This window comes from Dromiciops gliroides, chromosome 3 (assembly GCF_019393635.1).
Source record: "Dromiciops gliroides isolate mDroGli1 chromosome 3, mDroGli1.pri, whole genome shotgun sequence".
NCBI lineage: Eukaryota > Metazoa > Chordata > Mammalia > Microbiotheria > Microbiotheriidae > Dromiciops > Dromiciops gliroides.
This window is the reverse complement of record NC_057863.1, coordinates 504,767,245-504,792,905: the sequence shown is the minus strand read 5'-3', so window position 1 is coordinate 504,792,905 and position 25,661 is coordinate 504,767,245. Positions and strand designations below refer to the sequence as shown.

General features: G+C 38.8%; 1 protein-coding gene across 1 annotated transcript in view; it reads left to right on the top strand.

The window, feature by feature from the left end:
* The window catches only part of STT3A (STT3 oligosaccharyltransferase complex catalytic subunit A), a 31,020-nt gene extending 5,607 nt beyond the window's left edge, over window positions 1-25,413 (top strand). The window contains exons 4-18 of the mRNA XM_043996190.1: window positions 836-957; window positions 1,305-1,450; window positions 3,141-3,231; window positions 3,736-3,842; window positions 4,674-4,838; window positions 6,647-6,827; window positions 7,909-8,064; window positions 8,623-8,714; window positions 13,225-13,380; window positions 14,740-14,928; window positions 16,038-16,154; window positions 16,270-16,372; window positions 19,808-19,996; window positions 20,525-20,640; window positions 22,686-25,413. Of these exons, the coding sequence (XP_043852125.1) occupies window positions 836-957; window positions 1,305-1,450; window positions 3,141-3,231; window positions 3,736-3,842; window positions 4,674-4,838; window positions 6,647-6,827; window positions 7,909-8,064; window positions 8,623-8,714; window positions 13,225-13,380; window positions 14,740-14,928; window positions 16,038-16,154; window positions 16,270-16,372; window positions 19,808-19,996; window positions 20,525-20,640; window positions 22,686-22,724 (1,969 nt within the window). The 3' untranslated portion in view covers window positions 22,725-25,413. The remainder of the gene's footprint in view (window positions 1-835; window positions 958-1,304; window positions 1,451-3,140; window positions 3,232-3,735; window positions 3,843-4,673; window positions 4,839-6,646; window positions 6,828-7,908; window positions 8,065-8,622; window positions 8,715-13,224; window positions 13,381-14,739; window positions 14,929-16,037; window positions 16,155-16,269; window positions 16,373-19,807; window positions 19,997-20,524; window positions 20,641-22,685) is intronic.
* The last annotated feature ends 248 nt before the right edge of the window (window positions 25,414-25,661 follow it).

The following is a 25,661-nucleotide window of genomic DNA, read 5'->3' as shown; positions in this document are numbered from 1 at the left end:
CCTTGTTGCCAGCTTGTAAATAAAGTCAGGGAGTTTCTTCTTGGAACTGAAGACCTTATAATTCCCACTATACTTCTTGAAATATTTTGTTTTCAGTAATCCTTGAGCATCCTTTGTATCTAAGAGAGTCTAGGAGAAGGCTAGTTATATGTGACTTACTAAATGTTGGCTGATATTGATGGTATATATGGCATGCAGATGTTTTAAAAATCAGGATGAGAATATGCCTCGGGTTTCGGTCTACAGTGAGAAGTTTTTTATGAATAGGATTAACATTTTTATAACATATCTTTTAAGACTGTAAATTACTGTCTTTGGGGTAGCCACCCTGTTAGAGTTGCCTGCTCACCATTGACAGCATTCTGTAATAACAAGATACCTTTTTGTGGAAGCTTGCCATTGGACAAATGCCACAGTGGCTACTATGAGGTATTGACAGTCCTTGCTTCAGTTCAGTTATTCATTGAGTTCCTGGACTTCTCTGGCTGGCTTGAGTAGCTGCCAGGCAAAGCATGAGTCTGGTAGATAAGTGTATTTAAGACTACCTGCATGACTACTTTGTTGTTGTAGTATTATAGTTTTATGTTTTTCCTTCATGGAGAGTTAGTACTTTAGTTATATGTGGGTAGCTAGAAAATAAGAATGATAAGATGTAATGTGATTTTCATAATTGACCTCCTCTGTGGCATTTAGCCAACTTTTATTGGAACGGTGTTTCTGATTAATTCTTTGTTAATGTCATGTGAAAAGCAAAGCCCATTGTTTTGTTGTTCAGAGAGTGACAAGAATTTGTGGATAAGAAGTAAAGACAATAAGCTTCTCTTTCTTGCTATAGGTATTTTAATTATCGAACTACCCGGTTCCTGACTGAGGAGGGATTTTATAAATTCCATAACTGGTTTGATGACCGGGCCTGGTACCCTCTGGGGCGAATCATCGGAGGAACAATTTATCCAGGTGCACAGGAAATCCCAAATATGGAATTTGCATGTTTCAGTTTAGAGTTCATCTTTAAAATTTTAACACCCATACTTCATGGGCTTCATTAATTCTCTTGTGATTGTAGATTTCTAAATGTGGATTCCATAAAGACAAAGAGGATATTGGAGGGTCTTTCATGCTTTTGAAGTGTATGATTAAATCCCTAAGAGAGAAAATGAACTTGTTAGAACTTAATAGAATAGTATTTCTGATCTTAAGACCTCCCTAGCCAATCAGTTGATACTGACTCAACTCCCTTCTTCTGCTTCTTAACCTCCTGACCAGTTTGGACTGTCTAATTAAGTTTCTTCTGCTCCTTACAGGTTTAATGATCACATCTGCTACAATCTACCACGTGCTACATTTTTTCCACATCACTATTGACATTCGGAATGTCTGCGTTTTCCTGGCCCCTCTCTTCTCTTCTTTCACCACCATCGTCACATACCATCTTACCAAAGAGCTCAAGGTGAAGGATTAGGAGGTGGCAGGGTTCTTGAGAATGGTATTGCATATGTTTAGTCATGGCTGAGGGGAAAAAGGATGGCTGATAACTATAGACTGGGTTTGGTGAGCTCTTTCCCATTATTCCCTTGGATATGCTGCTTCCCACCATTAGTGATCCTGTATTTTTTTCCTATAAAATATAAAGGATATTCAGTCATTTATATGCTATTTTTTCTTTTTTCTTTTTTTTTGGTGGGGCACTGGGGGTTAAGTGACTTGCCCAGGGTCACACAGCTAGTAAGTGTCAAGTGTCTGAGGCCGGATTTGAACTCAGGTCCTCCTGAATCCAGGGTCGGTTCTTTATCCACTGCACCACCTAGTTACCCCTAATTTATATGTTAATAATTTTTTTTTAAACCTATGATTTCACCAGTTTTGGGAGCTTCCTCCCAAAGGCCTCTTTCTGGTATTGCTAATCAGCATCTCCTAGTTTCTCAGGGTTGCCTTAGGCTAGGAAAGTGACTGGCTCAGCTGAACTCTGAATTTTGGGTGCCTTCCTGAGTGGGTTTTTCACTTTCTGGTTAATTTGGCTAACTTTTAGGACTCAATTTGTCACATAGCAGACATTGAAATAGATATAGATTCATTGACTTTATTTATAAACCATTTGTTTCTGTACTGAATCTCATTCTGTTTAACTCCCTTCCAAATTTCAGCATTGCCAATAGTGGCTTCCTGGATTCTGTTTTTAATTTGCTTGTTGACATTCTTCTGCACTGTCTTGCTGCAGAATATGATTTGGGGTACTTGAGGGATAGTAAATTCTAGCTCCTTCATTTTTCTGTTGTTTTTTTTTTCCGGGGGAATGGGGGTTAAGTGACTTGCCCAAGGTCACACAGCTAGTAAGTGTCAAGTGTCTAAGGCCGGATTTGAACTCAGGAACTCCTGAATCCAGGGTCGGTGCTTTATCCACTGTGCCACCTAGCCGCCCTGCTCCTTCATTTTTCGAAATAAAAAGGACAGTTTGGTGTGAACTTCTTTCCTACTTCACTGTCCCTGTCCTAGATCACATTACCTCTGAGCTTCTTGGAGTACCTGTTCTTTGCATTGTAAACTTTGAGTCTTGTCCATCTGCTCTGAGCTCCCAATTTGTGTAATAATGACCCAACATTATAATCCCAAGCCCATACCCCAGCTCTCCTTCTATTTTCCCACCCTTACTGTGGAACTTCCCCTACCTCACCTTCTGAGATAGAGCTCAAGTGCATTTAAAGATGCAATTTTTCCTATCAAGTATATTATTTTGGGAGAATTTTAAAAAGGATTTACAAGTTTTTCAGTTGAGGAATCATTTAGTGTCCTTATCCTAGGTGGGTTATCTAATCCATTTTTTGATGGTTTTGTGACCCAAATGACTGCTCATTTCACTGCTGCTTCCCCTCTTATCTGATGTTTGCTATTGTATGACCTTTTTGTCCTCAGAATGTGTGTCATCTGTTCCCATAGCAGTTCTACAGACTTAGAAAGTGGTAATGTAAGTTCTTAGCTTTAGACTGTCTGGTTATCTGATATAGGCTTTTGAAACTACTTGGCATAGCTGTTACCCGTCTCTGAACCCAGCATAGGAAGAGACCTAGAGACCTAGCTCCCACATTCCTGTCAACCAGTGTGGGGGGGGGTGTTAACCTTGTGCTTCGATTCTGTTCTGCCAGGATGCAGGTGCTGGACTGCTTGCTGCTGCCATGATTGCTGTGGTTCCTGGCTATATATCCCGTTCTGTGGCAGGTTCCTATGACAATGAAGGTAAGTTTTTTAAAATGCTGAAAAAAGTATGCTCTTCCTACTTCCTAATCATGTCTTCAGTAAAGCAGTAAGATATGGTGTCTAGGCCCATTACACTGCATTAAGAACTAAAATAGTGTCTGGTCATGGGAGGAAATGAGGAGAGAGCAGATGGGGTCTGGGAGGCCACTCAGATTTGTTAAATCTCCTTAGTGTTATATCATCCCCAAAGATGTTTGTTACCCATTTCTCCCACTTAGGGAAATAAGACTAGCAATTATAATGTGCAGAGGATTTTATAACCTCAACCCCAAGGAATTAGCTTGAAGTTTGTGCAACTAATAGCCAAAAGTTCCACTTGAAAGGATGTCATCAGAGTTCTGATCTGAACGGTGTCTGGTTAGATACTGGCTTTCTAAATGAGCATCTCTTGTTTTAGGGACTTTCCTGATAGGAAGTAGAATTTGTGAGGTGAATAACTACGTCAGTTCCTTGCTGAATGAGCTGTGGTATATTTCTTTGCAGGGATTGCCATCTTCTGTATGCTGCTCACCTACTACATGTGGATTAAGGCAGTAAAGACAGGCTCTACCTACTGGGCTGCCAAATGTGCCCTTGCCTATTTCTACATGGTAACCATCCATTCTTTTTCCTGACTTCTGTTCAGTTGTGGGAGGGAGTGTACTGGGAATTGACATTAATAGAGATCAGATATTCCTCCTAGACCCTGAAGTGCCTTAGGGCTGAGGCAGACGATATGGATTGTCTCCTTAGTTCCCATTAGGATCATGGTCTAATAGAGGGGTGGATGCCAAGCCTATAGCAAGTAAATGTGGGTGGGAGATCCTTCTCTCCCCCCCCCAACCCCCCCCCCCCGGTTTTTTTTTAATACCTTCCAATCTGGTATTGCACTATACACCTTGGGGGCACTTGTTGCTTGATTAGTTTGTTCCTTTTCTTTTTTTTTTATTTCTCCTTACCCACTCTACTTTTTCTATTCAAGCATATATGCATGCACTCTGTCTTCCACTCTTATACCTTTCCCTTACATCCCTAGGGTCTCCATGTGACCTGAGAGTAGGCAGCATCTGGGCTGGCACTGAGGGTGAGGTACAGGCCATAGAATTGAACAGTTACTATTGTTGTTGACTCCCCTTTCCCTTCCACCTTTTTTTTTGGGGGGGGGGCTCTATGGGATGGTTGGGAATAGTTGAAGAGCATGGCCTTCTCTTTAGTAGCCTCAGAAGAGCATGGGGGTGGTTAATAGTAATAGATAAGAATTTAGCATCCCTCCCAATGCATTCAGGCATCATATATAGTAATTAATCTCTTTGGAAGAAAGGTCATAGTTGCTGAAAAGCGAAGTTCTTTTCAAAGGCAGTAACAGTCACTTTTCAAGAGCATATGGATTATGAATCAAGGGAAGAAATTTAAAGAAATTGTCTTTTTCTGTCCTTGCTCAGGTCTCCTCATGGGGAGGTTATGTGTTTCTGATCAACTTGATCCCTCTCCACGTACTGGTGCTGATGCTGACAGGGCGCTTCTCCCACCGGATCTATGTGGCTTACTGTACTGTGTACTGCTTGGGGACCATCCTTTCTATGCAGATCTCCTTTGTGGGTTTCCAGGTGAGCCTTAGGTTGTGTGGGAACATCTACCTTTTGACCTTTTTTTCCTAGGTGGCTCTGACTAGACTAATAACCTAATTTAGTTTCTAATGATGGGAGTGAGGTGTTAGTTGCATAATTTTGGGTTGTGTTGTCAACTTTTTTACCCCCAGGAAACTGACTTTACACACTAGTGCAGTTTGTTGATGGGGTGTTTTCTCTGTCACTTTTATTTGGGCTACTTGAACCTTTTGACTTGGGAAAGGTTGGGGGATGGCTTTTGAAGAGACTTGAGTTGATAGGAATAAGAGAAGTTATTCTTCTTCTCTTGTTAGCTGTTAATAGCTTCACTTAACAGTAGTGACTTCTTGACCACCTCCTGGGATCTAGACACAGGTTTTTAAGAAAACAAGGCCCAAGTCCTCTCATAAATGTATAGGGCCCATCCTTGGTAATGGTCAACTGCTAAGGCAAACAGAAACTTTGTATCTGAGTTTGGTTTCCCTTGTGAGTAAGAAGCTATTTCAGAGGCTTTAAGATGAATGATGCCCTGGTCTGGAGTGGTTAACTCCAGATAACTTTGGGTTTTTTCATTTGTTTGTTTTAAATGTTTGGCTTTTTTTAAGTTTTTTTTTCTAATTATAGGTAAAGATATTTTTGAGTTCTAAATTTTTCTCCCACCCTCCTGAGGCCAGCAAGCAATCAGATGTAGGTTATACATTACAATCACATTAAACATATTTCTACAGTAGTCATGTTGTAAGAGAAGAATCAGAACAAAAGGGAAAAAAAACGCAAGAAAGAATAAACAACAACAGAAGTGAAAATAGTGTGCTTCAATCTTCATTCAGACTCCACAGTTCTTTTTCTGAATGTGGAGAGCATTTTCCACCATGAGTCTTTTGGCATTGTCTTAGACTTAAGTCTTCTCAGCAATACAATGATCCATCACAATCAATCATCTCACAATGTTATTGATACTGTGTACAATGGTCTCTTGGTTCTGCTCTTTTCACTCAGCATCAGTTCATGGATGTCCAGGTTTTTCTGAAATGCATCTGCTTTATTTCTTACAGAAAAATAGTATTCCATTACATTCATATACCACAACTTGTTTAGCCATTCTCCAATTGATAGGCATCCCCTCAATTTCTAATTCTTTGCCACCACAAAAAGAGCAGCTATAAATGTTTTTTGTATATAAGGATCCTTTTCCCTTTTTTATGATCTCTTTGGAATATAGACTTGTAGTAGTATTGCTGGGTCAGAGGGTATACACAGTTTTATAGGCTTTGGGGCATGGCTCCAGATTGCTCTCTAACTCCACCAACAATGCATTGGTGTTCCGATTTTCCCACATCTTCTCCAACATTCATCATTTTCCCTTTTTTGTCATATTAGCCAATTGGTGTGAGGTAGTACCTCAGAGTAGTTTTAATTTGCATTTCTCTAATCAGTAGTAATTGAGAACATTTTTTTCATATGGCTGTAGATAGCTTTTATTTTATCATCTAAAAACTGCCTGTTCGTATCCTTTTTTTTTTTTTTTTTCTGGGGAATGAGGGTTAAATGACTTGCCCAGGGTCACACAGCTAGTAAGTGTCAAGTGTCTGAGGTCAGATTTGAACTCAAGTTCTGCTTTATCCACTGCACCACCTAGCTGCCCCCTGTTCCTATCCTTTTACTCCAGGTAACTTTGGACCTTAAATCTCTACCCCTACATCCAGCCCTCTGGATTGAGTTTGATCTGGGGATGAGCTGAAGATCTGGAGCTATATCCATTTATTACTTATACCTTGGTTACTATTCATAGTGCTTCTTCCTCACAGCCTGTCCTGTCATCAGAGCACATGGCAGCCTTTGGGGTGTTTGGTCTGTGCCAGATCCATGCCTTTGTGGATTACCTGCGTAGCAAGCTGAATCCTCAGCAATTTGAAGTCCTCTTCCGAAGTGTAATCTCCTTGGTTGGTTTCGTCCTCCTCACTCTGGGAGCTGTCCTCATGCTGACAGGTAGGGAATACCTCTGGCCACACATAGGCAAGGATCTTTGTTTTACCCAGTGGTCAATTTAGCACTTTGGGTACAGAAGTGTAATAAGCTTCAAGGACATTAGGTATGTGGAGAGTGACCCTTCTTTGTCCAAGGAAGATTCTCTCCACACATCCCATTCCTCTTGTCCCCATTTTCCACTAACCTTTTCTTAGGGAATTATAGTTGGCTAAATGAGTAATAACTACCCAGTCTACCTTGTTAATATTCCCCCTCTATGTTTTCTCTCTCCCTTTTCATTGATTTGAGAAGGGGGATGAATCTTAGCCTTGTGTGTTATACTCTGCTTACATACTGGGTTATATTCCTCTTCATGATTAGGTGAGGTCTCCATATGGTTCTATGTGGTGTAGACCAGCTGTTTTACTCAATATCCCCAATTCTGTCCATATGCTTCCTCTATATGTTTCTTTTTTTTTCTTTTTTTAGTGAGGCAATTGGGGTTAAGTGACTTGCCCAGGGTCACACAGCTAGTAAGTGTTTAAGTGTCTGAGGCCGGATTTGAACTCAGGTACTCCTGACTCCAGGGCTGGTGCTCTATCCACTGCGCCATCTAGCTGCCCCCTCTATATGTTTCAAAGTGTGTGTGTGTAATATATTCCAAAGGTTGGTTCTGATGTAGTTCTAGTACTACTGTCTTGTTCAAAATAATGAAGCACGGTGGTCAGGCTTGCTCTATTACCTCTTCTTCAGAGAGTCTGGGGTCAATCTGACTTCCAAATTTAGGAAGATGATATGCTAGGCAAATTGACGTATCCTTAATCCATTTTCCTCATCATTTTGTACATTCAGTCTTTCTCTGTTTTCTGTGCATGCTAACAAGATCATTCTCATTCTGGTCTTAAATGGAGAGAAAAGAGTGAAAACTTAAAAGCAAAATATGAGAAACTGTTAGCATTTTGATCTGATAACTTAATTTTAGGTATTGAGTGACTCTTTAGATCATCTCCTTGGTTGAGAAAATGGATATGGTTGAATAGAGTTAGATATTTGCTGTCTTGAGAGTTGATAATGAAATACTAATTTTTCTCTTTCCTACCAGGAAAAATTTCTCCCTGGACGGGACGTTTCTACTCTCTGCTGGATCCTTCTTATGCTAAGAACAACATCCCCATCATTGCTTCTGTGTCTGAGCATCAACCTACCACCTGGTCCTCTTACTACTTTGATCTTCAGCTCTTGGTCTTCATGTTCCCAGGTCTGTTTATCTTGAAGTCTTTGGCTTGGCCTCCTTGGCAAGGAATACATGAAATAAAATCTTTAAACTTCCCAAGAGACAACAGTTGTTTTTTCCTTATGTTGCACAGAGGATGACTAAAAATATTTCTTAAATATCTGAAGGAGAATAGAAATAAAGAAGAGAAAGAGAAAAGGATGGGTGGGAATGACACTATCAAGTTTGTTGGGATAGGTATCCAAAACAGAACATATAACTCTTATATTTGTTCTACAAAGGCCCTTGCAGAAGATATCTTTTCTGGCTGTTTCTTAAAACTCAATTTTGTTTGTTTAAAGACGTCATTATAATTCCATTCCTCTGTCTAAAGGAGCTTTCATAAGGCAGTTTGGTGACCTGCCAGGCTGCCTTCTATAGAAATAACTTGGAAGACCTTAGCGTGATATCTTCAGGTTGGAGCTTATTGTTCTTTTCCTCTCTACAGATATATTCTGAGATTTTTTTTTTTTTACAGTGTAGATGACTGCTTGTCCAGTTCTTGAGGATTCAGCTACATTTTTCTCCTTCTCTTTTTTGCAGTTGGCCTCTATTACTGCTTTAGCAACTTGTCTGATGCTCGGATCTTTATCATTATGTATGGTGTGACCAGCATGTACTTCTCAGCTGTCATGGTGAGAAATATCTTCTGTGCCTTTTTCCCCATTTCCCTGAAGTTTTCCCTCCTGCTTGGTGAAGTTCAAGATATTCAGAAATTTTTGGCAGATGGTTGTGAGGAAGGGTTCCTTCTTTGAGAGTTTAAGGGATGGGGGCAGCTGGGTGGCACAATGGATAAAGCATTGGCCATTGGCCCTGGATTCAGGAAGACCTGAGTTCAAATCCAGCCTCAGACACTTGACACTTACTAGCTTGTGTGATCCTGGGCAAGCCACTTAACCCTCATTGCCCCGCCAAAAAAAAAAAAAGAGAGAGAGTTTAAGGGCTTTAGAAATAAAGTTCTTTGGGGAAGCCTGGGTAAGGTCCTACTGGTATTGTTCCTGTCTAGTAATGGTCCCATTGGCTCTGGCACATCCCAGTGATCTCATTTTGCTTTGCATTCATGATTCAAATCATCATGTGTTCATTAATCACCTATCTGTAAGACATTGTGCTAGGCACTTAGCATATAAGAACAAAACAGTTCCTGCTTTTAGGGAGCTTATATACTTTTTTTTGTTTGTTTTGTTTTTGGTGAGGCAATTGGGGTCACACAGCTAGTAAGTGTCAAGTGTCTGAGGCCAAATTTGAACTCAGGTTCTCCTGACTCCAGGGCCGATGTTCTGTGCCTCCTAGCTTGCCCCTAGCTTATATAGTTTTGACCAGATGCAACATGTACACAAATAAGTAAATGCAGTGATAGAATAATTTTGGCAGTAGGGGCTTGGGGTTGTATTGAGAATTCATAGCAGGAGGGATCAGGAAAGATATCTGAGATGAGCCTTGAAAGAATTTGGGGATACTGACAGACATTGGTGAGGATAGAGATCATTCTAGCCCTATATGGTTCAAAGGTGGGGTGGGAATGTCATGGAGAACAAAAAGGCCACTTTGCTGGAACATAAAGTGCATGTGGCCAGTACAATGAAGTAAGTCTGGAAAGGTGGACGAGATAGACTGTCAAAGATTTTCATTGTTAAATAAAAGCATTTCTATTGGATTCTAGAGGCAGTCGGGAGCTATTTAAGTTTCTTGCTATAGGAATGACATATTCAGACTTGTGTTTTGAAAGGCTGTTTTGGCAGCAGTGTAAAGGTGAATTGGAAGCAGGCAAACCACCTAGGAATCTCTTGCAGTTGTCCAGGTTAGAGGTGATATGGGGTGGCTGAATAACTGGAGATAAGAAGACAAATGTGAGCAACCGAATGGATGAGGGAGAGTGAAGAGTTGAAGGAGGCTGAGGTAAACCTGGGTGATTGGAATAGTGTGCCTTTGGCCGGGTAATTAGGAGGGAGGAGGAGGTTTAGAGGGAAAGTGAATGCTTTTTGTTTTAGATGTATTGAATTTGAAATACCTGTGGAACATCTAATGTAGATGTAGATGTCTAGCAGGTGGTTAGTGATAAAGAACTAGAGCTCATTAGATGAGTGTTCGATATTTAAATATGGAAGTTATCTGTTTAGAAATAATTGAACAATAAATCAACAAGCATTTGTTAAGAGCCTATTATTTGCCAGGCACTGTGCTATGGATACAGATATAAAGAATGAAGTAATTCCTTTTCCTAAGGAACTTAAATTCTAATGGAGGAGACCGTAAATACATATATAAGATTACAGAGAGTATATAGAAAGAAGAGGGCCCGGGACAGAACCCAGGAGCATACTCTCACTTGAGGGGTAGAGTGTTGATGAAGATCCCACAAATACTGAAAATGAGTCATCAGATAGGTAGGAAGAGAACTCTGAAGGAACAATGTCCTGGAAGTAGAGCGGGGCAGAAAGTATTGAGGTGGGAGTTAAGGGTGGTCAGTAATGTTCAGTGCTGCAAAACCATCAAGAATGATGAGGACTGAGGAAAGGCTATTGGATTTAGCCACTAAGATTGTTGGTAACTTTGGAGGAAGCAGTTTCAGTTGACTAGGGGGTCAGAAGCCACATTCAAGGACTTGAAAAGTGGGTGGAGGTGAGAAAGTAGAGGCAGTTAATGTAGACAACTTTTCTTAGGAGTTTGACTAAGCTGTAGGATGGTAGGTGGAGAAGACAGATGGGTCAGTGAGTCAGAAAGTATTAAGCACTTACTATGTGGCAGACACTGTGCTAAGTGCTGGGGATACAAATAGAAGCCAAAAAAAAAAAAGCAGTCCCTGCTCTCAAGGAGCTTGCATTCTAATGGGGAAAGCAACACATCACAGGGAAGCTGAAAAGTGAGAAGCGGGGAGATATAGGTAGGAGGGATACCTGGGCAAGGGTATGGTGGCTAAGACTGGAGAACAAGGGATGACTGATCTGGGGCCCCTCCCCAAAATGGAGGTTCTGGGAAGAACTCACCAATAAAAGGAGGGTCCATGAGAGCATGAGAGAGAGAGATGGGTGAAGAAAAGGTTTTTTAAAGATGGAGGAAACTGGGAATTGGTATTTGATAAGGCATAAGTGTTAGTAATATAAGGGTGCGGGGGATTTGAGGGTAAAGGACAGCATAAAGTTGAACTGTTTAGTTTATGGAATTAATATTTCAAAAGGAGAAAAGAGGCTAGAGCAGGAGTGATTGATGAGAGAGAGCTATGAATAGTGGAATAAATAAGTAGTGTTTGTGATGAGGATGAAAAATAGGTTTGGGAGTGATTGAGAAGAAGAGATAGAAGGAGAAGCATATCAGATTCCTGCATCACAGGAATTGAACAATTGCAGGTGATGGTGAGATGAAGAGTATGACTGTTCCTGTGTGTGACTAAGGTGAAATGAAGGTGTGGGTTATGGAATTTAGGATGGTTGATGAACTGGGAGGCCAGAGTGGTGACATCAACACATATGTTGTGTGAGGGCAAAAGTTGTCGTGTAGAGGAAGACTATGATCTAGTTGCTAAATTTCTTGAGAGAGGAGTTAGAATGCCTGGGGAGCCAGTTGATAAGAGCAAATTGGCTTTAAATGGGGTAACATCGATGGAATGTTGACTAAACACGGGGTCTAAGAAGTGGAACTATGCAAGGAATGTACACCTCCTTCTTGGCCCACTGTGTTGCAGAGCATAAGAAAAGAAAGTACATCCACTGGTGGCTTTTGGAGAAATGTCTGCTGTGGGAAGAGCCGGGTTTCTGAGTGTAAGAAAACTGAAGGAATGGGAAGTAGTTGAATATAAAGAGAAGTGTGTTAATTATAGAGTGGCAGTTCCAGAAGAATATGGACTGAAGGGATAGGGTTGAGGGCGGGAAGGATTTGAGGGAGTGGGGAATGGTGGCAGAAGTTCTTGTTTGTGCTGCCATCACCATTGAAGGATTTCAAAGTAGAAGCAGGAGCTTGAGGGCCACAAGACAGTTTTCTCAACATTTCTAAGAAGTTTTTGCTCTAGCACCTAGGTTGGTGGTAATGGAGGGTTGTGGTGTTGCTCATTTTTGTCACCCTTCTCCTGGTTTAAGGCCAGGATCTGAGCAGACTATGATGGTGAGAGGTTTGATATCTCTGCCTGTAGTAAGTTTACTTCAAGCAGCTCAGCACCGTGATGTGGGGTGGCACAGTGAGTTAATGTTAGCTACCTACTTTCTGTCGTAGGCTTTTTTCCAACCTTGTGTCTATTACTCCATGTCATTTTTCACATCTGACTACTTTTTTACTCAGCTGGCCAAGTACCCCAGTTCATGTTCTCATTATCTTTCACTTGGACTAGTGTAATAGTCTCTCAATTGATCTTCTTGCCTCAGTACTCTTCCCCTTCCAGTATTACTACCACACTGCTGCCAAAATGATAATTCTTAAAATACAGGTCTGACCATGTCACTCCCTTGTGCAAAAAGTTCCAGGGGTTTCCTTTTGCTTCTAGGATCAAATATAAATTTCTCTGTTTGTCAAAGTCCTTCTTAAGTTCTTCACAGCTGGGTTCCATTGTATCTTTCCAAACTTAAACATTATTCCCTCCCCAAAACCCCCCAAAAACATTACTCCCCTTCATGTACTTGCTGGTTCAGTCAAACTGACCTTGCTGTTCCTCACAGATGACATTCCATTCATCTCTCATAATCTCAAAGTTTTTGTACTAACTCTTCCCCCAAGGCTGGAATTCACTTCTTTTTCACCTCTACCTCTTAGAATCTCTACCTTCCTTCAAAAGTCAACTATCATCTCCTACATAAGACCTTGCTGATTTCTTTTGCCTTCCCTCCCCAAAACATACCCAGCTGCTAGTGTCTCCCAAGTGGCAATGAGCTTATATTTACTTTGTACTTATTTGTATATACTTATATGTGTATCTATCATTTCCCCTAATAAAATGTTAGTTCCTTGAAGATAGAGATTATTTCATTTTTGTCTTTCTATTCCCAGTTCTTTGAATATTTGGCATATAATAGGCACTTAATAATTTATTGTTGATGGTTGATTGATTAGTGCTAGATTGTTTAGAGGCTCATAGAATTAAAAGAAGGGAAAGAGAAAGAATTTTACTTATCTGTGGAGGTGGTGTGTTATCAATTGTGCTTCCTTTCTCCTTCCCAGGTACGTCTGATGCTAGTCCTCGCCCCTGTAATGTGCATTCTTTCTGGCATTGGGGTCTCCCAGGTCCTCTCTACCTACATGAAAAATCTGGACATCAGTCGTCCAGATAAGAAGAGTAAGAAGCAACAGGACTCTACCTACCCTATCAAGAATGAGGTGAGTATTAACCAATGAATAGAACATGATGGGGAGGCTGAGGTGGGATTTATAGGTAGTAAAGGACTATCTTATCAATGGCACAATCGTTAGCTTGTAGGAATCAGAGGAAGACCATATAATTGATGCTTTCCAGTTTTTACCAACAGTCTGTCTGATTCCAAGTGTATTTATAAAATCCTACATAATTTGGTTCCATATTATTGTGGTAATTAAAGCACTGGATAAATTTGAGTTGCTATCATTTTTATCACATCTAGGATTAAGAAGCTGATGTTTCTATTTATGCCTTCCAGATTTATGTAGATGGAATTTATTTAAAATTTTGGAAACATCTTTTTCTTTGCTTTTTTTTAAAATTGCTTTTTTTTAGATGACATACATTTTCCAGTATATCCTTCCCCCTATTCCCAGTGAGCCATCCTTTATAACAAAGAATAAAAGAGATGAAAAAACAGTTTTAATAAACTCAACTCTCACATCATAGAAGATTATATGTAAAGTTCCACCCTCATATTAACCTACCTCTGCAGAGAAGAAGAGTTGCCTTCTCATATCTCTTCTTCGGGGCTAAGCTTTGTTACTATAAATTTCAAAGCATTCAATTTTGATTGTTGCCTAGTTGTTGATATTTCATTTGAATTGTTATAGTCATTGTGTATATTGTTTTCATGATGCTGCTTACTTCAGTTTGCATTAATTTACATAGGTTTTCCCATGCTTCTATATATCCTTAATATTCTTAATTTTTTATAGCACAATAGTATTCCATTATAGTCATATAATTCATTACATTCATGTAACCACATTTTGTTTAACCATTCTCTAGTTGATAAGGATCTACTTTATTTCTAGTGCTTTACTACTACAAAATAGCCTTATAAATACCAAACTATATCAGTACTACAAAAAGTACTTTTTTTTATCACTGACATTCCCTTGAGTATATATGTCTAGTTATGGATCTCAGAGTCAAAGAGTACAAACGTTTTAATGACTTAATACAATTTGAAATTATTTTCTAGAATGGTAGGACCAGTTTATATTTTTACCAATGCTGAATTTGAATTTGTGTGCCTGTCTTTTCACAACTTCTTGAACACTAATTATAATTGGAATATTTCTGTGATAGCATTCATCTCTTTGAAATTTCCTCTGTTTTATCCCAAAAGAGACAGTTTTGTGTCCTTTGAAATTTAATCCAGTTCTTGTTTTGGTTCATCTAGCATGTATGATTGAATGTATAAGAAACTACACAGTTTCTATCCTGGAGATTGCTGCGGTAAAGAGCAGAATTTTGAGAAATAAAAAATAAGAAACTTGAGGTGATGTCTTTTAAGAAATTTATTTCTTCCTCAGGTGGCAAGTGGGATGATCTTGGTCATGGCTTTTTTCCTTATTACATATACTTTCCACTCAACATGGGTCACTAGTGAAGCCTACTCTTCTCCCTCTATTGTGCTTTCTGCACGAGGTGGAGATGGAAGCAGGATCATATTTGATGACTTCAGAGAGGCGTACTACTGGCTTAGGCACAACACTCCAGAGGTAAAGATTTGGGGACCTAAAGGGAAGGGAAAGTGAGTCATGATGGTGAGGGCAGCAGTTTCTAGTTGCCTGACTGAATAAAATCATAGATTCTTACAGTTGGAAGAGACTTTAGAAGTCATCTACCACAATAATTCTTAATTAGGAATCCGTGAATTTGTTTAAAAATTTTTTTTTGATAACCGTATTTCAATATAATTGGTTCTCTTTGCAGTACTATTCATTTTATTTTATGCATTTAAAAATATAAAAGTGGTTATAGACTTCATTGGACTGCCAAAGGGGTCCGTGAAACATAAGAAGTTAAGAATCCTTGATCTAGGTCAATTCTTTATTTTGTAAATGAAAAAATATTGAGTTCAGTTTTGAGATCTTAGTCATACTGTGAGATACTAATGAATGTAGAATTTAGCTTTACCCTTTGTAATTACATAAGTACTTGTACTATTTGATAACAGCATTCTTGTCCTCCATCGTCTCTTTTCCAGACTAAATATCTCCAGTTCCTCAAGTTTTCTTTTTTTTTAAAATAAATTGTTTTCTCATAACATTCTGTACCTTTTCCATTCAGTTGACATATTCTAATTTGAAAATGGTAAGTGCTATATAGGTGAAAGTAGCAGCTGTTATTTGTGTCCTTGACTTTTGTCTTTCTGGGTTATCAGCTTTTTGAGTGCAGGATCATATGTTATTATTGAGTATTTATTATTGTGTGTTCTCAGCTTCTAGCATAGTGTCTAGCTTTACCTAAACACTTGATAAATGTTTGGTTTCCATATTTTTCATCATATCAAACATTCAATTCCTAGCTTCCTTTCAACCGTGCTTTATTTTTTTTTTTTAAACAATGCTGCCATTGACATGGGTGTTTATTTAGTAAATTACTTCCCTCTCCCTTACAGAAAGTGAGTTTGGGTGTAGTTTTGTAAGACAGGATATTATATACTGATTTATGAATTCATAGTTACATGAAAATGCTGTTAGTTGTCCAAGATTATTCAACAACCTCATACTTATATGTCCTCTTCCCTTTAAATTCCCTGCATACCTGACAGCATATATGAAAGCAGGAACCCAGTTTCTAATCTTCCTCTTTGCCCTCTTTCCAGGATGCAAAGATCATGTCATGGTGGGATTATGGTTACCAGATCACAGCTATGGCAAACAGGACAATCCTAGTGGACAACAATACCTGGAACAATACTCACATTTCTAGAGTAGGGCAGGTAGGTGGAGGGACTTTTCACCTGTTCTGAATATGAGTCCTGGTAGGAAATACTTCTTTTTAGAGGGCTCAGTATGATCTTGATCTGAAACTGGGATGTCGCTTTATTCTTCTAGGCTATGGCATCAACAGAAGAGAAGGCCTATGAGATCATGAGGGAACTTGATGTCAGCTATGTGCTAGTCATATTTGGAGGCCTCACTGGATATTCTTCTGATGGTAATGTCCCTGATTCTCTTCTGGATGATTTTACTGGGCAGACTCAGTAAATAACTCCTAAAGAGGATTTTTAAAATCCAAGCTTCTAGTCTTTTGTTCCTCACTAATACCGTTTCTTGGCACTATTCTGCTTAGAGAAAAGGCTGATCATTTGCAGTCAAAGGCTCACTACTTAGTATTTTCCTCAGTGTAGATAATAAATAACCAGCAAGGATATGGTGAAACAAAACATTTGTGTGTGGTGAGGTGAAACAATGATTGTCATATTGAAACTGGCCACATAATTGGTAATAGCACCACACTCCCAAATTACCCATATGCCTTAAGGGAATGGAGTAAATGATTAGTCTCGTGGTACAGTCTATTTTTGACCATAGATTCTTGCCATCCTAGAGGGAGTTATTTCCTTCCTAGTGGGCAACAACTGGTATATATCTTTGTATGTCCCTCATATTTGATGCCAAAGAGATTACATACTCACTGGGATAATCATATTTTACTTAAACATACATTATCAGATCATGTACCATGTACTGTTTTTTAAAGATAATTTACATTATTGATCACCTCTGCTTCCTGATGCAGATGGCACTGACAAAGAACACAAGATCAGACTTTACTGGGAGGAGTCTTAGAGATCAGCTATTTATCCTCCAGGTCTCATGCTCTTATGTTTGACTATATAGTAATGAGATTTTCTTTGTGGGGTATGTAGAAATAGAGGAAAGATCATCACAGCAGGGACATGTAGCAACATGTTGCAACTTGCAGGAGCAATACTTAAGAACTTTTGGTAAATCATTGCTGGGCTTGTCTTTCCAAATAGAAATACATGTTTTTCTTTCTTTAAAAGGCGTGTCTCTTTTAGTTTAAAGCATATAAAAATTTCTGCAAATAAGGCACTTAATACAGTAAAAGAAACTGAAGATAGAAGGTCAACAGCAAGTGCCTATGACTGGCATAAAAAGTTTAGAGAAGGTGAGGAAGATGTGGTGCTAAATAAAGCAATCATCCTTATAGGACTAACAAGAATGTTAAAAAGGTCAAAGGTTTAGTTTTCAAATAAATGATTAACAGTAAGAATGATGGCTACAAAAAACTATTTTTAGTTATAGAAGTAGACTTTTATAAGAAAATTTCTCCAGATTGTGCCATGTTTTGAATTGATGAACAGAAATAGTGAAGACTTGTCTTTTAAGGGAAGTTTGATATACTTTTTTGAGGAAAATAATAACTGGTAATGAAGTATAATGTAATATAACTCAAAAGTGGTGTCAGAGTCTGCAGTGGAAAATTCCAACATCCATTAGACTCAGGAAAATGTCCAGGTCAAAATCCATGGGGATGATATTATAGATTTGTTTCTTTGATTTTACCAGTATCGTTCATGCAGATTTTGTCTTTTGTGGCCAGTTAAGCTTATTATGTAGACATTCTAAAAGATTTGAATGAGTCTATGGGATGATAAAGAAAAGAACTTATAGCCCAGTGACAGGATTTTTTCACCATAGCAAATGTATCTTTATTCCATTTGACCACCCATCTTATTCATCAGATTCAGCATCACATGGTTTTTTAATCTCTTAGAAAATCAAATCTGCTCTTGTGATTAATTAAGATTTAGTACCAGTAACGTTGTTGAAGGAGATGACAGTTTCTGTAGATACTTCCAAAAAAGTTCCAGACATGTTTTGAGTATTGGTGTACCATTGGAATAAATACATAGCATCCCAAGGGGATTTGTTTTTAAAGGGAATGATAATCATTCAGATGTTTAAATCTTTTTTGTGTGTTGTTTTTTTTTTGTGGGGCAATGAGGGTTAAGTGACTTGCCCAAGGTCACACAGCTGGTATGTGTCAAGTGTCTGAGGCTGGATTTGAACTCAGGTCTTCCTGAATCCCAGGCCAGTGCTTTATCCACTGCGCCACCTAGCTGCCCCCTCAGATGTTTAAATCTTGATAGATTGTTTAATTACTTTATAGTCATGCCTCTTGTTATGATATTAGGATTCCTAAATATCCTTAATTTCAGCCCCTTTCAATGTCTTTCATGAAAAATGTTGAACTTCTGCAAGCTCTATTCCCCCTCAATTTAATTATTGTTCATTTCCTATTAAGTGCATATTTTCTAGCTGACCTACAGGTCACACAACAAAATAAAAATGTGGTCAGTCTAGTTCTCTGAGCAATGTGAGATAGTGTGATATCACATGACATTTCACACTTTTCCTTTTTTGTAGACTACTGAAAAGTTCATCTTTGAGTAGTGGTCTATCCTCTACATTGTCCCTGATTCTGTACACCCTCCCATCCCTAAATAACCTCAGGCTTCTACACTGGGGACTACCAGACAGTAGCCACAACCCCATTATTCTGTGGACAACTGGTCTAATAATACCTAGAGAGGGGGATTCGGGATGCTGGGGTTCTATATTTAGTTTTGCTCCTTACTGACTATACGCACTGGACAAGTAACTTATCTCTTACCGCAGTTTTTCCATCTGTAAGATAGGTATATTCCCTACCTGAAGGCATGTGCATGAGAAGCAGCACAGTTCTTTTAATGTGCTAGTAGACCATTTTCTTTCTTTCTTTCTTTCTTTCTTTCTTTCTTTCTTTCTTTCTTTCTTTCTTTCTTTCTTTCTTTCTTTCTTTCTTTCTTTCTTTCTTTCTTTCTTCCTTCCTTCCTTCCTTCCTTCCTTCCTTCCTTCCTTCCTTCCTTCCTTCCTTCCTTCCTTCCTTCCTTCCTTTCTTTCTTTTGCAGGGCAATGAGGGTTAAGTGACTTGCCCAGGGTCACACAGCTAGTAAATGTCAAGTGTCTGAGGCTGGATTTGAACTCAGGTCCTCCTGAATCCAGGGCCAGTGCTTTATCTACTGCGCCACCTAGCTGCCCCCCTAGTAGACCATTTTCAAACTAACCTTCTGGCCAAAGTTCATTTGTCTAACTCTTCACATCCTGTGTTTAGTGTTTTTGGGGAAGGGGACAACATTCAGGGTGATGGATTGAGGGCGATAAAGTGGCCTCACTTGATTAGTAGCATAGGGTAAGACGTTGAGAATGGTTTTTAATGTGCACTTTGTTGGATTTACCCTATTACCTCTTCCGTATCTCCTGTAGGACTTGTAGTTATGCATTGTCCCCAGCCGAAAACCATTATGCATTCTTCCTCAATGCTGGTTTAAAGATGTTTTGTTTAGGATTTATTGTCTCAAATGCTGTGGAGGAGGTCTTATGATAGAATACTAAACATAGTATCTTATCTCCCTCTTCCCTCCACTACCACTTGGTATACTGGTTAGAATTAGATATTACTTCCCCCACAAGAGAAAAATTTTTGATTTCAAGAAGAAATTTCCTTGGAAATAGTGAGATTTGTGAGAATTTGTCTAGTTTTGACCTCAGTCTAAAAAAATTGGTTCCTTTTGTTCTGTAGACATTAACAAGTTTCTCTGGATGGTCCGCATTGGGGGGAGCACAGACACAGGGAAGCACATCAAGGAGCATGACTACTATACTCCAACTGGGGAGTTCCGTGTTGACCGGGAAGGTTCCCCAGTGCTCCTCAACTGCCTCATGTACAAGATGTGTTACTACCGCTTTGGACAGGTCTACACAGAAGCCAGTGAGTGAAGGGGACAGTGTGGTAAAAAAAGGGAATGATGTGGACTGGAATAGGACAAGACCCTGACTTCTCAAGCCTGCTACTTTGATAGAAACCTGCTTTAGCCACAAAACTACCTGTTCACTTTGTAGAACTTAGTGCTATATCAGCAAACAGTTCTCCAATGGGTCTAGGAACCAATATCTGAAATCCCTTCTTTGATTCAAGGGAACCTTTGGTGCCAAGAATATCATTTAGACCCCTACCTGAGTTTCTCATGGACTCTTTGGAGTGTTTGCAAGTTCTTTCTCACTAGTTAATTCGGTCTTTCATCATCTTCATAATTCCTCAAGGGGGCTGAAGACTAGCCTGTTCTGTGTTTTTGAGAAAGGATGAGCTCTGTACTTTCCTGGGCATCCTTTCATAGAGAGAATGTTTTATGTAATAATCCCCTTCTCATCTTTGCCTATCATAATTTTATTAACATATATTCCAGCAAATATCTTCAGATGCAAATAATAGTATGTCTCTTTTCCTCCCACTTCCTAGAGCGTCCACCAGGCTATGACAGGGTCAGAAATGCTGAGATTGGTAACAAAGATTTTGAACTTGATGTCCTAGAAGAAGCATATACCACAGAACATTGGCTGGTCAGGATATACAAGGTTAGTGCATGCTATAGGGCTGTATTATGGGGGAAAGCACTGGAATTGTCTTCAAGCTTAAAAGACCTTAGTTTGAAATCTTGGTACCAGTACTTACTACTTATATGACTTAACCTTTTTTTTCTAGGCTTCACTTTCCTCATCTGTAAAATGATAAAAGTTGGACTAAATCATCCCTAAGATCTTTTCTGGTTCTGAATTTTATATCTTCTCTTTCAGTACTAACTCCTATATTTTTGGATCCTTGGTTTTGATGGGTTGCACCTTCCTTATTTAGGAGAATTTACATAAGCAGCTCTCAGCAAAACTTATAATTGAATCAGAATGTGTGTGTGTGTGTGTACTTTTATTTTGGGTTGTTACAGTTGAATAGAAAGAAAATATGTGCTTTAAGGATTTCTTGTAGCATTAGTTTTCTAATTAGGCTTATTTATATATATTTTGAGAGTTGGCAATTATATATAAAAATTTAGTCCTAGATATTCTCAAAAATAAGAAATGGGAAGTCAGTTTCTCTGAGCAAAATACAATTTTTGCCTAATACCAAAGTCACATTGGGCATCAACATGCAGCTCACTTTACTTTCGGGTGAACCACAGCCAGTACCAAAGGAGGAACATGTTTCCTGATTTTATTTTAATTTTTTAAAAAATGATATTATTTCATTTTCAGGTCCAAATTTACTCTCTACCATCTTCCCTTTTATTCCATTGATAAAGCAAGAAAAACAAATCTTGTTATAAATATGTGTAGTCAAAATGCAGAAATATGTTTCATGTGATTCTATATATATAACCTTTATCAGATTGCTTTCTGTCTTGGGGAGAAGGGAGGGAGGGAGAAAAATTTGGAACTAAAAATCTTATGAAAACAAATGTTGAAAACTATCTTTACGTGTAACTGGAAAATAATAAAATACTTTCATGATTAAAATAAATAAATATGTATAGTCAAGAAAACAAATTCTTGCATTAGCCATTTCCAAAAAATATGCCTCAAATCTGCTGAGTCTCTGGCATGCTTTTGTCATGAATCTTTTAAAATCATGATTAATTATTGCGTTGATGAGAGTTCCTAAGTCTTTTAAAGTTGTTAGTCTTTACAGTACTGTTGTCATTGTATACATTATTTTCCTGGTTCTGCTCACTTTACTTTATATCAGTTCATAGAGGTCTTCCCAGGTTTTTCTGAAACCATCCTCTTCATTATTTCTTACAGTACAATATTATTCCATCATTACAGTACAATCATTATTCCATAACTTGTTCAGCTATTTCCCAATTGATGTGGACACTGCTTCAGTTTCTGATTCTCTGCTTCCACACACACAAAAAAAACTGCTAGGATATTTTTTAACACATGAGTCTTTTTCTTCTTTGGGCACTTTTTGGGTCAAAGCATATGCATAGTTTAATAGCTTCTTGGGCATAATTCCAAATTACTTTCCAAAATGGTTGGACAAGTTCACAGCTCTATAAGTAGCCCCACCATTATTTATAATTTCCTTTTTTTAGTCAACTTTGCCAATTTGTTGAATGTAAGGTGGTATATCAGAGTTGTTTCAATTGTCATTTTTCTAATTATTAGTGATTAGCACATTTTTTTCATAGGGTTATTGATAACTTGGATTTCTTCTTCTGAAAACTACCTATTAATAATATCCTTTGACTATCAATTGGGAAATTGCTCTTATTCTTGTCAATTTTAGCTACGTTGGTTTCATTTGTACAGAAATTTTTTACTTTTATGTTAGCACAATTACCTTTTTTTGCCTTCTGTGAACCTCTTTATTATCTCTTGTGAACTCTTCCCCTATCCATAGGTCTGATCCATTATCCATAGGTAATTTCTTCCTTCTCTAAGTTGTTTATGATGTCACCTTTTATTGTCTATATCATTTGAAGTTTATATACGCTGTGATATGTTAATGTATCTAGCTTGTATCAGACTGCTTTCTAGTTTTCCTAACAGTTTTTGTTGAATAGTAATCCTCCCTTATTTTAAAGGGTCCTGCAAAGGGCTAAAGTAGCTAATTTGTCTTGCAGGTAAAGGACCTGGACAATAGAGGCTTGTCAAGGACATAACCATCATCTTCACCTCCAATATGCATCGCACTGAATTCGTCTTCACCTAGGATGCCGCAGACATTGTTTTTATATGCAGTTTGTAAGAACAGGGCAGAATGGGATTGGAATTGCCTGGAAGTTTTGCCCAGGGCAATATAGGCCGGGCCAGGTGGAATGATTTTTATAATTATAAGCAGGTTACCAAATGAAATGTCATGGCTTTACCATGGTCAATTAAAGAGGGAAAAAAATTTTTAAATGTGTTTTATTTGGTTTGACTTAATGTGACTGACACATAGCAGCAGACAATCTCATTGCTTTGAAAGAAGGGAAGATGCTAGGCCTGATATCTACATTAGAGATCCCTCTCCTAAATAAATTGAGGGTAAAGCCATTCCTTTTTCCTTCAAGTCAGCCAAACTGTCGAGGATTGGATTGGGTACTTCGCAGAATCTGAGTTGAAAGAGACCTCAGAAGACATCTAGTCTAAAATGTGTACAAGTATAGGAATTCTCTCTTTAAATCCCCAACAAGTAGTCAGTCATCTCAACTTCCTTCACTTGAAGACCTTAGTAAAGGGAAACATACCACCCCCTCAGGCAGCCCATTCTACTTTTGGTTAGCTCTAGTTGTTGGGAAGTTTTTCATTCCTTTGAACCTGAATTGGCTTTTCTGTAACCCATCTTTCCAAGTTCTGCTCTCTAGGCCCAAGAAAAACAATTTTAATCCCTCTTCTGTATTATAGGCCTTCAGGTATTTGAAGTGAGCAGTCATGTCCCTTCTAAGTCATCTGTTGTGCGGGTTAAAGATCCCCAGTTCTTTGATTAACCCTAATGGCTGCTCGTCATCCCGGCTCCCCTGCCTCTGGACATTCTCTGGCTGGGCTCCAGAGTTCTTAGATTTGTTGCCCAGGATGTATAGCATCGTAACTCTAATGTGACTAGGTCAGAGTGCCTTCCTTTCCTGTTCGGGATGTTTTGCCTCTCATAATGCAGCCTAGGATCAAATTAATCTTTGCTGCTGCCTTGTCACACTGTTGACTCCTATTGAGTTTACCCCCAGATCTTTTGCATACAAATTGTTGGCCAGCCTTGACTGTATTTGTGAAGGTGATTTTTTTAAAAACCCCAACTATAAGACTTCAGTTTTATATCTGATGAATTTATTTTATTTGGTTCAGTCCATCATTCTAACCTGTTGAGGTCTTTTTGTATCCTGCATCTCTTATCCATTAGTTATCCCTGCTGACTTTGTGTCATCTGTGAATTTGGTCATGGCATCTGTACTTCATTTAAGTCATGGAGAAAAAGGTCTGCAACATAGGGAAATGGAAAAGTCCTTGAAACGTTCCACCAGAGAACTCTCTCAATAGGACAAAAAGCTATCAAGGGCGGTTTTGCAGTCTGGTTATTTCATCCGGTTTTGAATGTACCTAATTATACCATTGTACATCTTCCATTTCTTTCTTTATCTCATTCACAGTGATAGCATATGAGACGTCATCTAATTCATCCCTGAAATTTGGATAAAAGATATCTTATAGGGGCAGCTAGATGGTGCAGTGGATAGAGCACCAGTAATCTCTTTCAGGAGTCAGGAGGACCTGAGTTCAAATCCAGCCTCAGACACTTAACACTTACTTGTTGTGTGACCCTAGGCAAGTCACTTAGCCCCAATTGCCTCACTTAAAAAAAAAGATATCTTATAGCAGCCCCTTATCCATCATCCTAACTCTGTCAGAAATGGAAATGTGTTTAGTCAATGAAGCCAGCCTGGGTCTTGGTTATTATTTCTTCCTTTTTATTATTTTCAAAAATTAAATTAATATTTTGGAGGCAATCAGGGTTAAATGATTTGTTCAGGGTCACACAGCTAATAAGTATCTGATGCTGGATTTGAACTTGGGTCCTCCTGACTCCAGGGCCTGTCTATCTACTGTGCTACCTCGTTGTCCCCCTAATGCTTTCTTTTTAAAACATTCACACTTATACCTTTAATATGTTCTTGACTTTTGCCTAAATTTGAAGTCAGATTTACTAGTCTACACTGCAGAATCCATCCTCTGGAAACAGGGATATCTGCCTCTCTTTTTTAGCTTTGTGACACTTGTTATCTATTGAAAGATCACTGACAAATTCATCCATATCATCTAGCATTTCTTTCAATATCCTGCAGTACAACCTGAACTCATTGAAAATAACTGGATTCTTTTTTATCATGTTCTTATTTATCTTGGAATTCCTTTTCAACGATTTTTGATCAACTTCACAATCGGCTTCTTAATTTAAGAATTAAAAAAGTCCTCCTTGATAGAAAAAACAGGAACAAAATAAGAGTTCAATAATTCTGCTTTCTGTCATCCCTTATCATTGTGTTCTTATCCCCTCTTTGATCTTTCTCATGACCCCAGTATAGCTTTTTAAAAACCCTTTTTTACGGGGCAGCTTGGTGGCGCAGTGGATAAAGCACTGGCCCTGGATTCAGGAGGACTTGAGTTCAAATTCGGCCTCAGACACTTGACACTTACTAGCTATGTGACTCTGGGCAAGTCACTTTATTGCCCTGCTTAAAAAAAAAAAAAGCCCTTTTTTTTGTGGCCTTTAACATTCATTCCCAGCCTAAGCCCATTTTGAACTTTAGTGTCCCTGACACTATTTTGTTTGTATGTTTGGTTTGCCGGGAAATGGGGGTTAAGTGACTTGCCCAGAGTCACACAGCTAGTAAGTGTCAACTGTCTGAGGCCGGATTTGAACTCGGGTCCACCTGAATCCTGGGCTAGCGCTTTATCCACTATGCCATCTAGCTACCCCTCCCCCCCCCACTATTTTTACAGGATTTTTCATTCTCTTGAGTTTCATGTCCTTCTTAGTCTGACCTCACTTATAAAATTTTAGGCCATGGTATCCTCCCTTTTCTTTCTCTGAATCCTGTGAAATCTCTTGGCATTCATGTCAT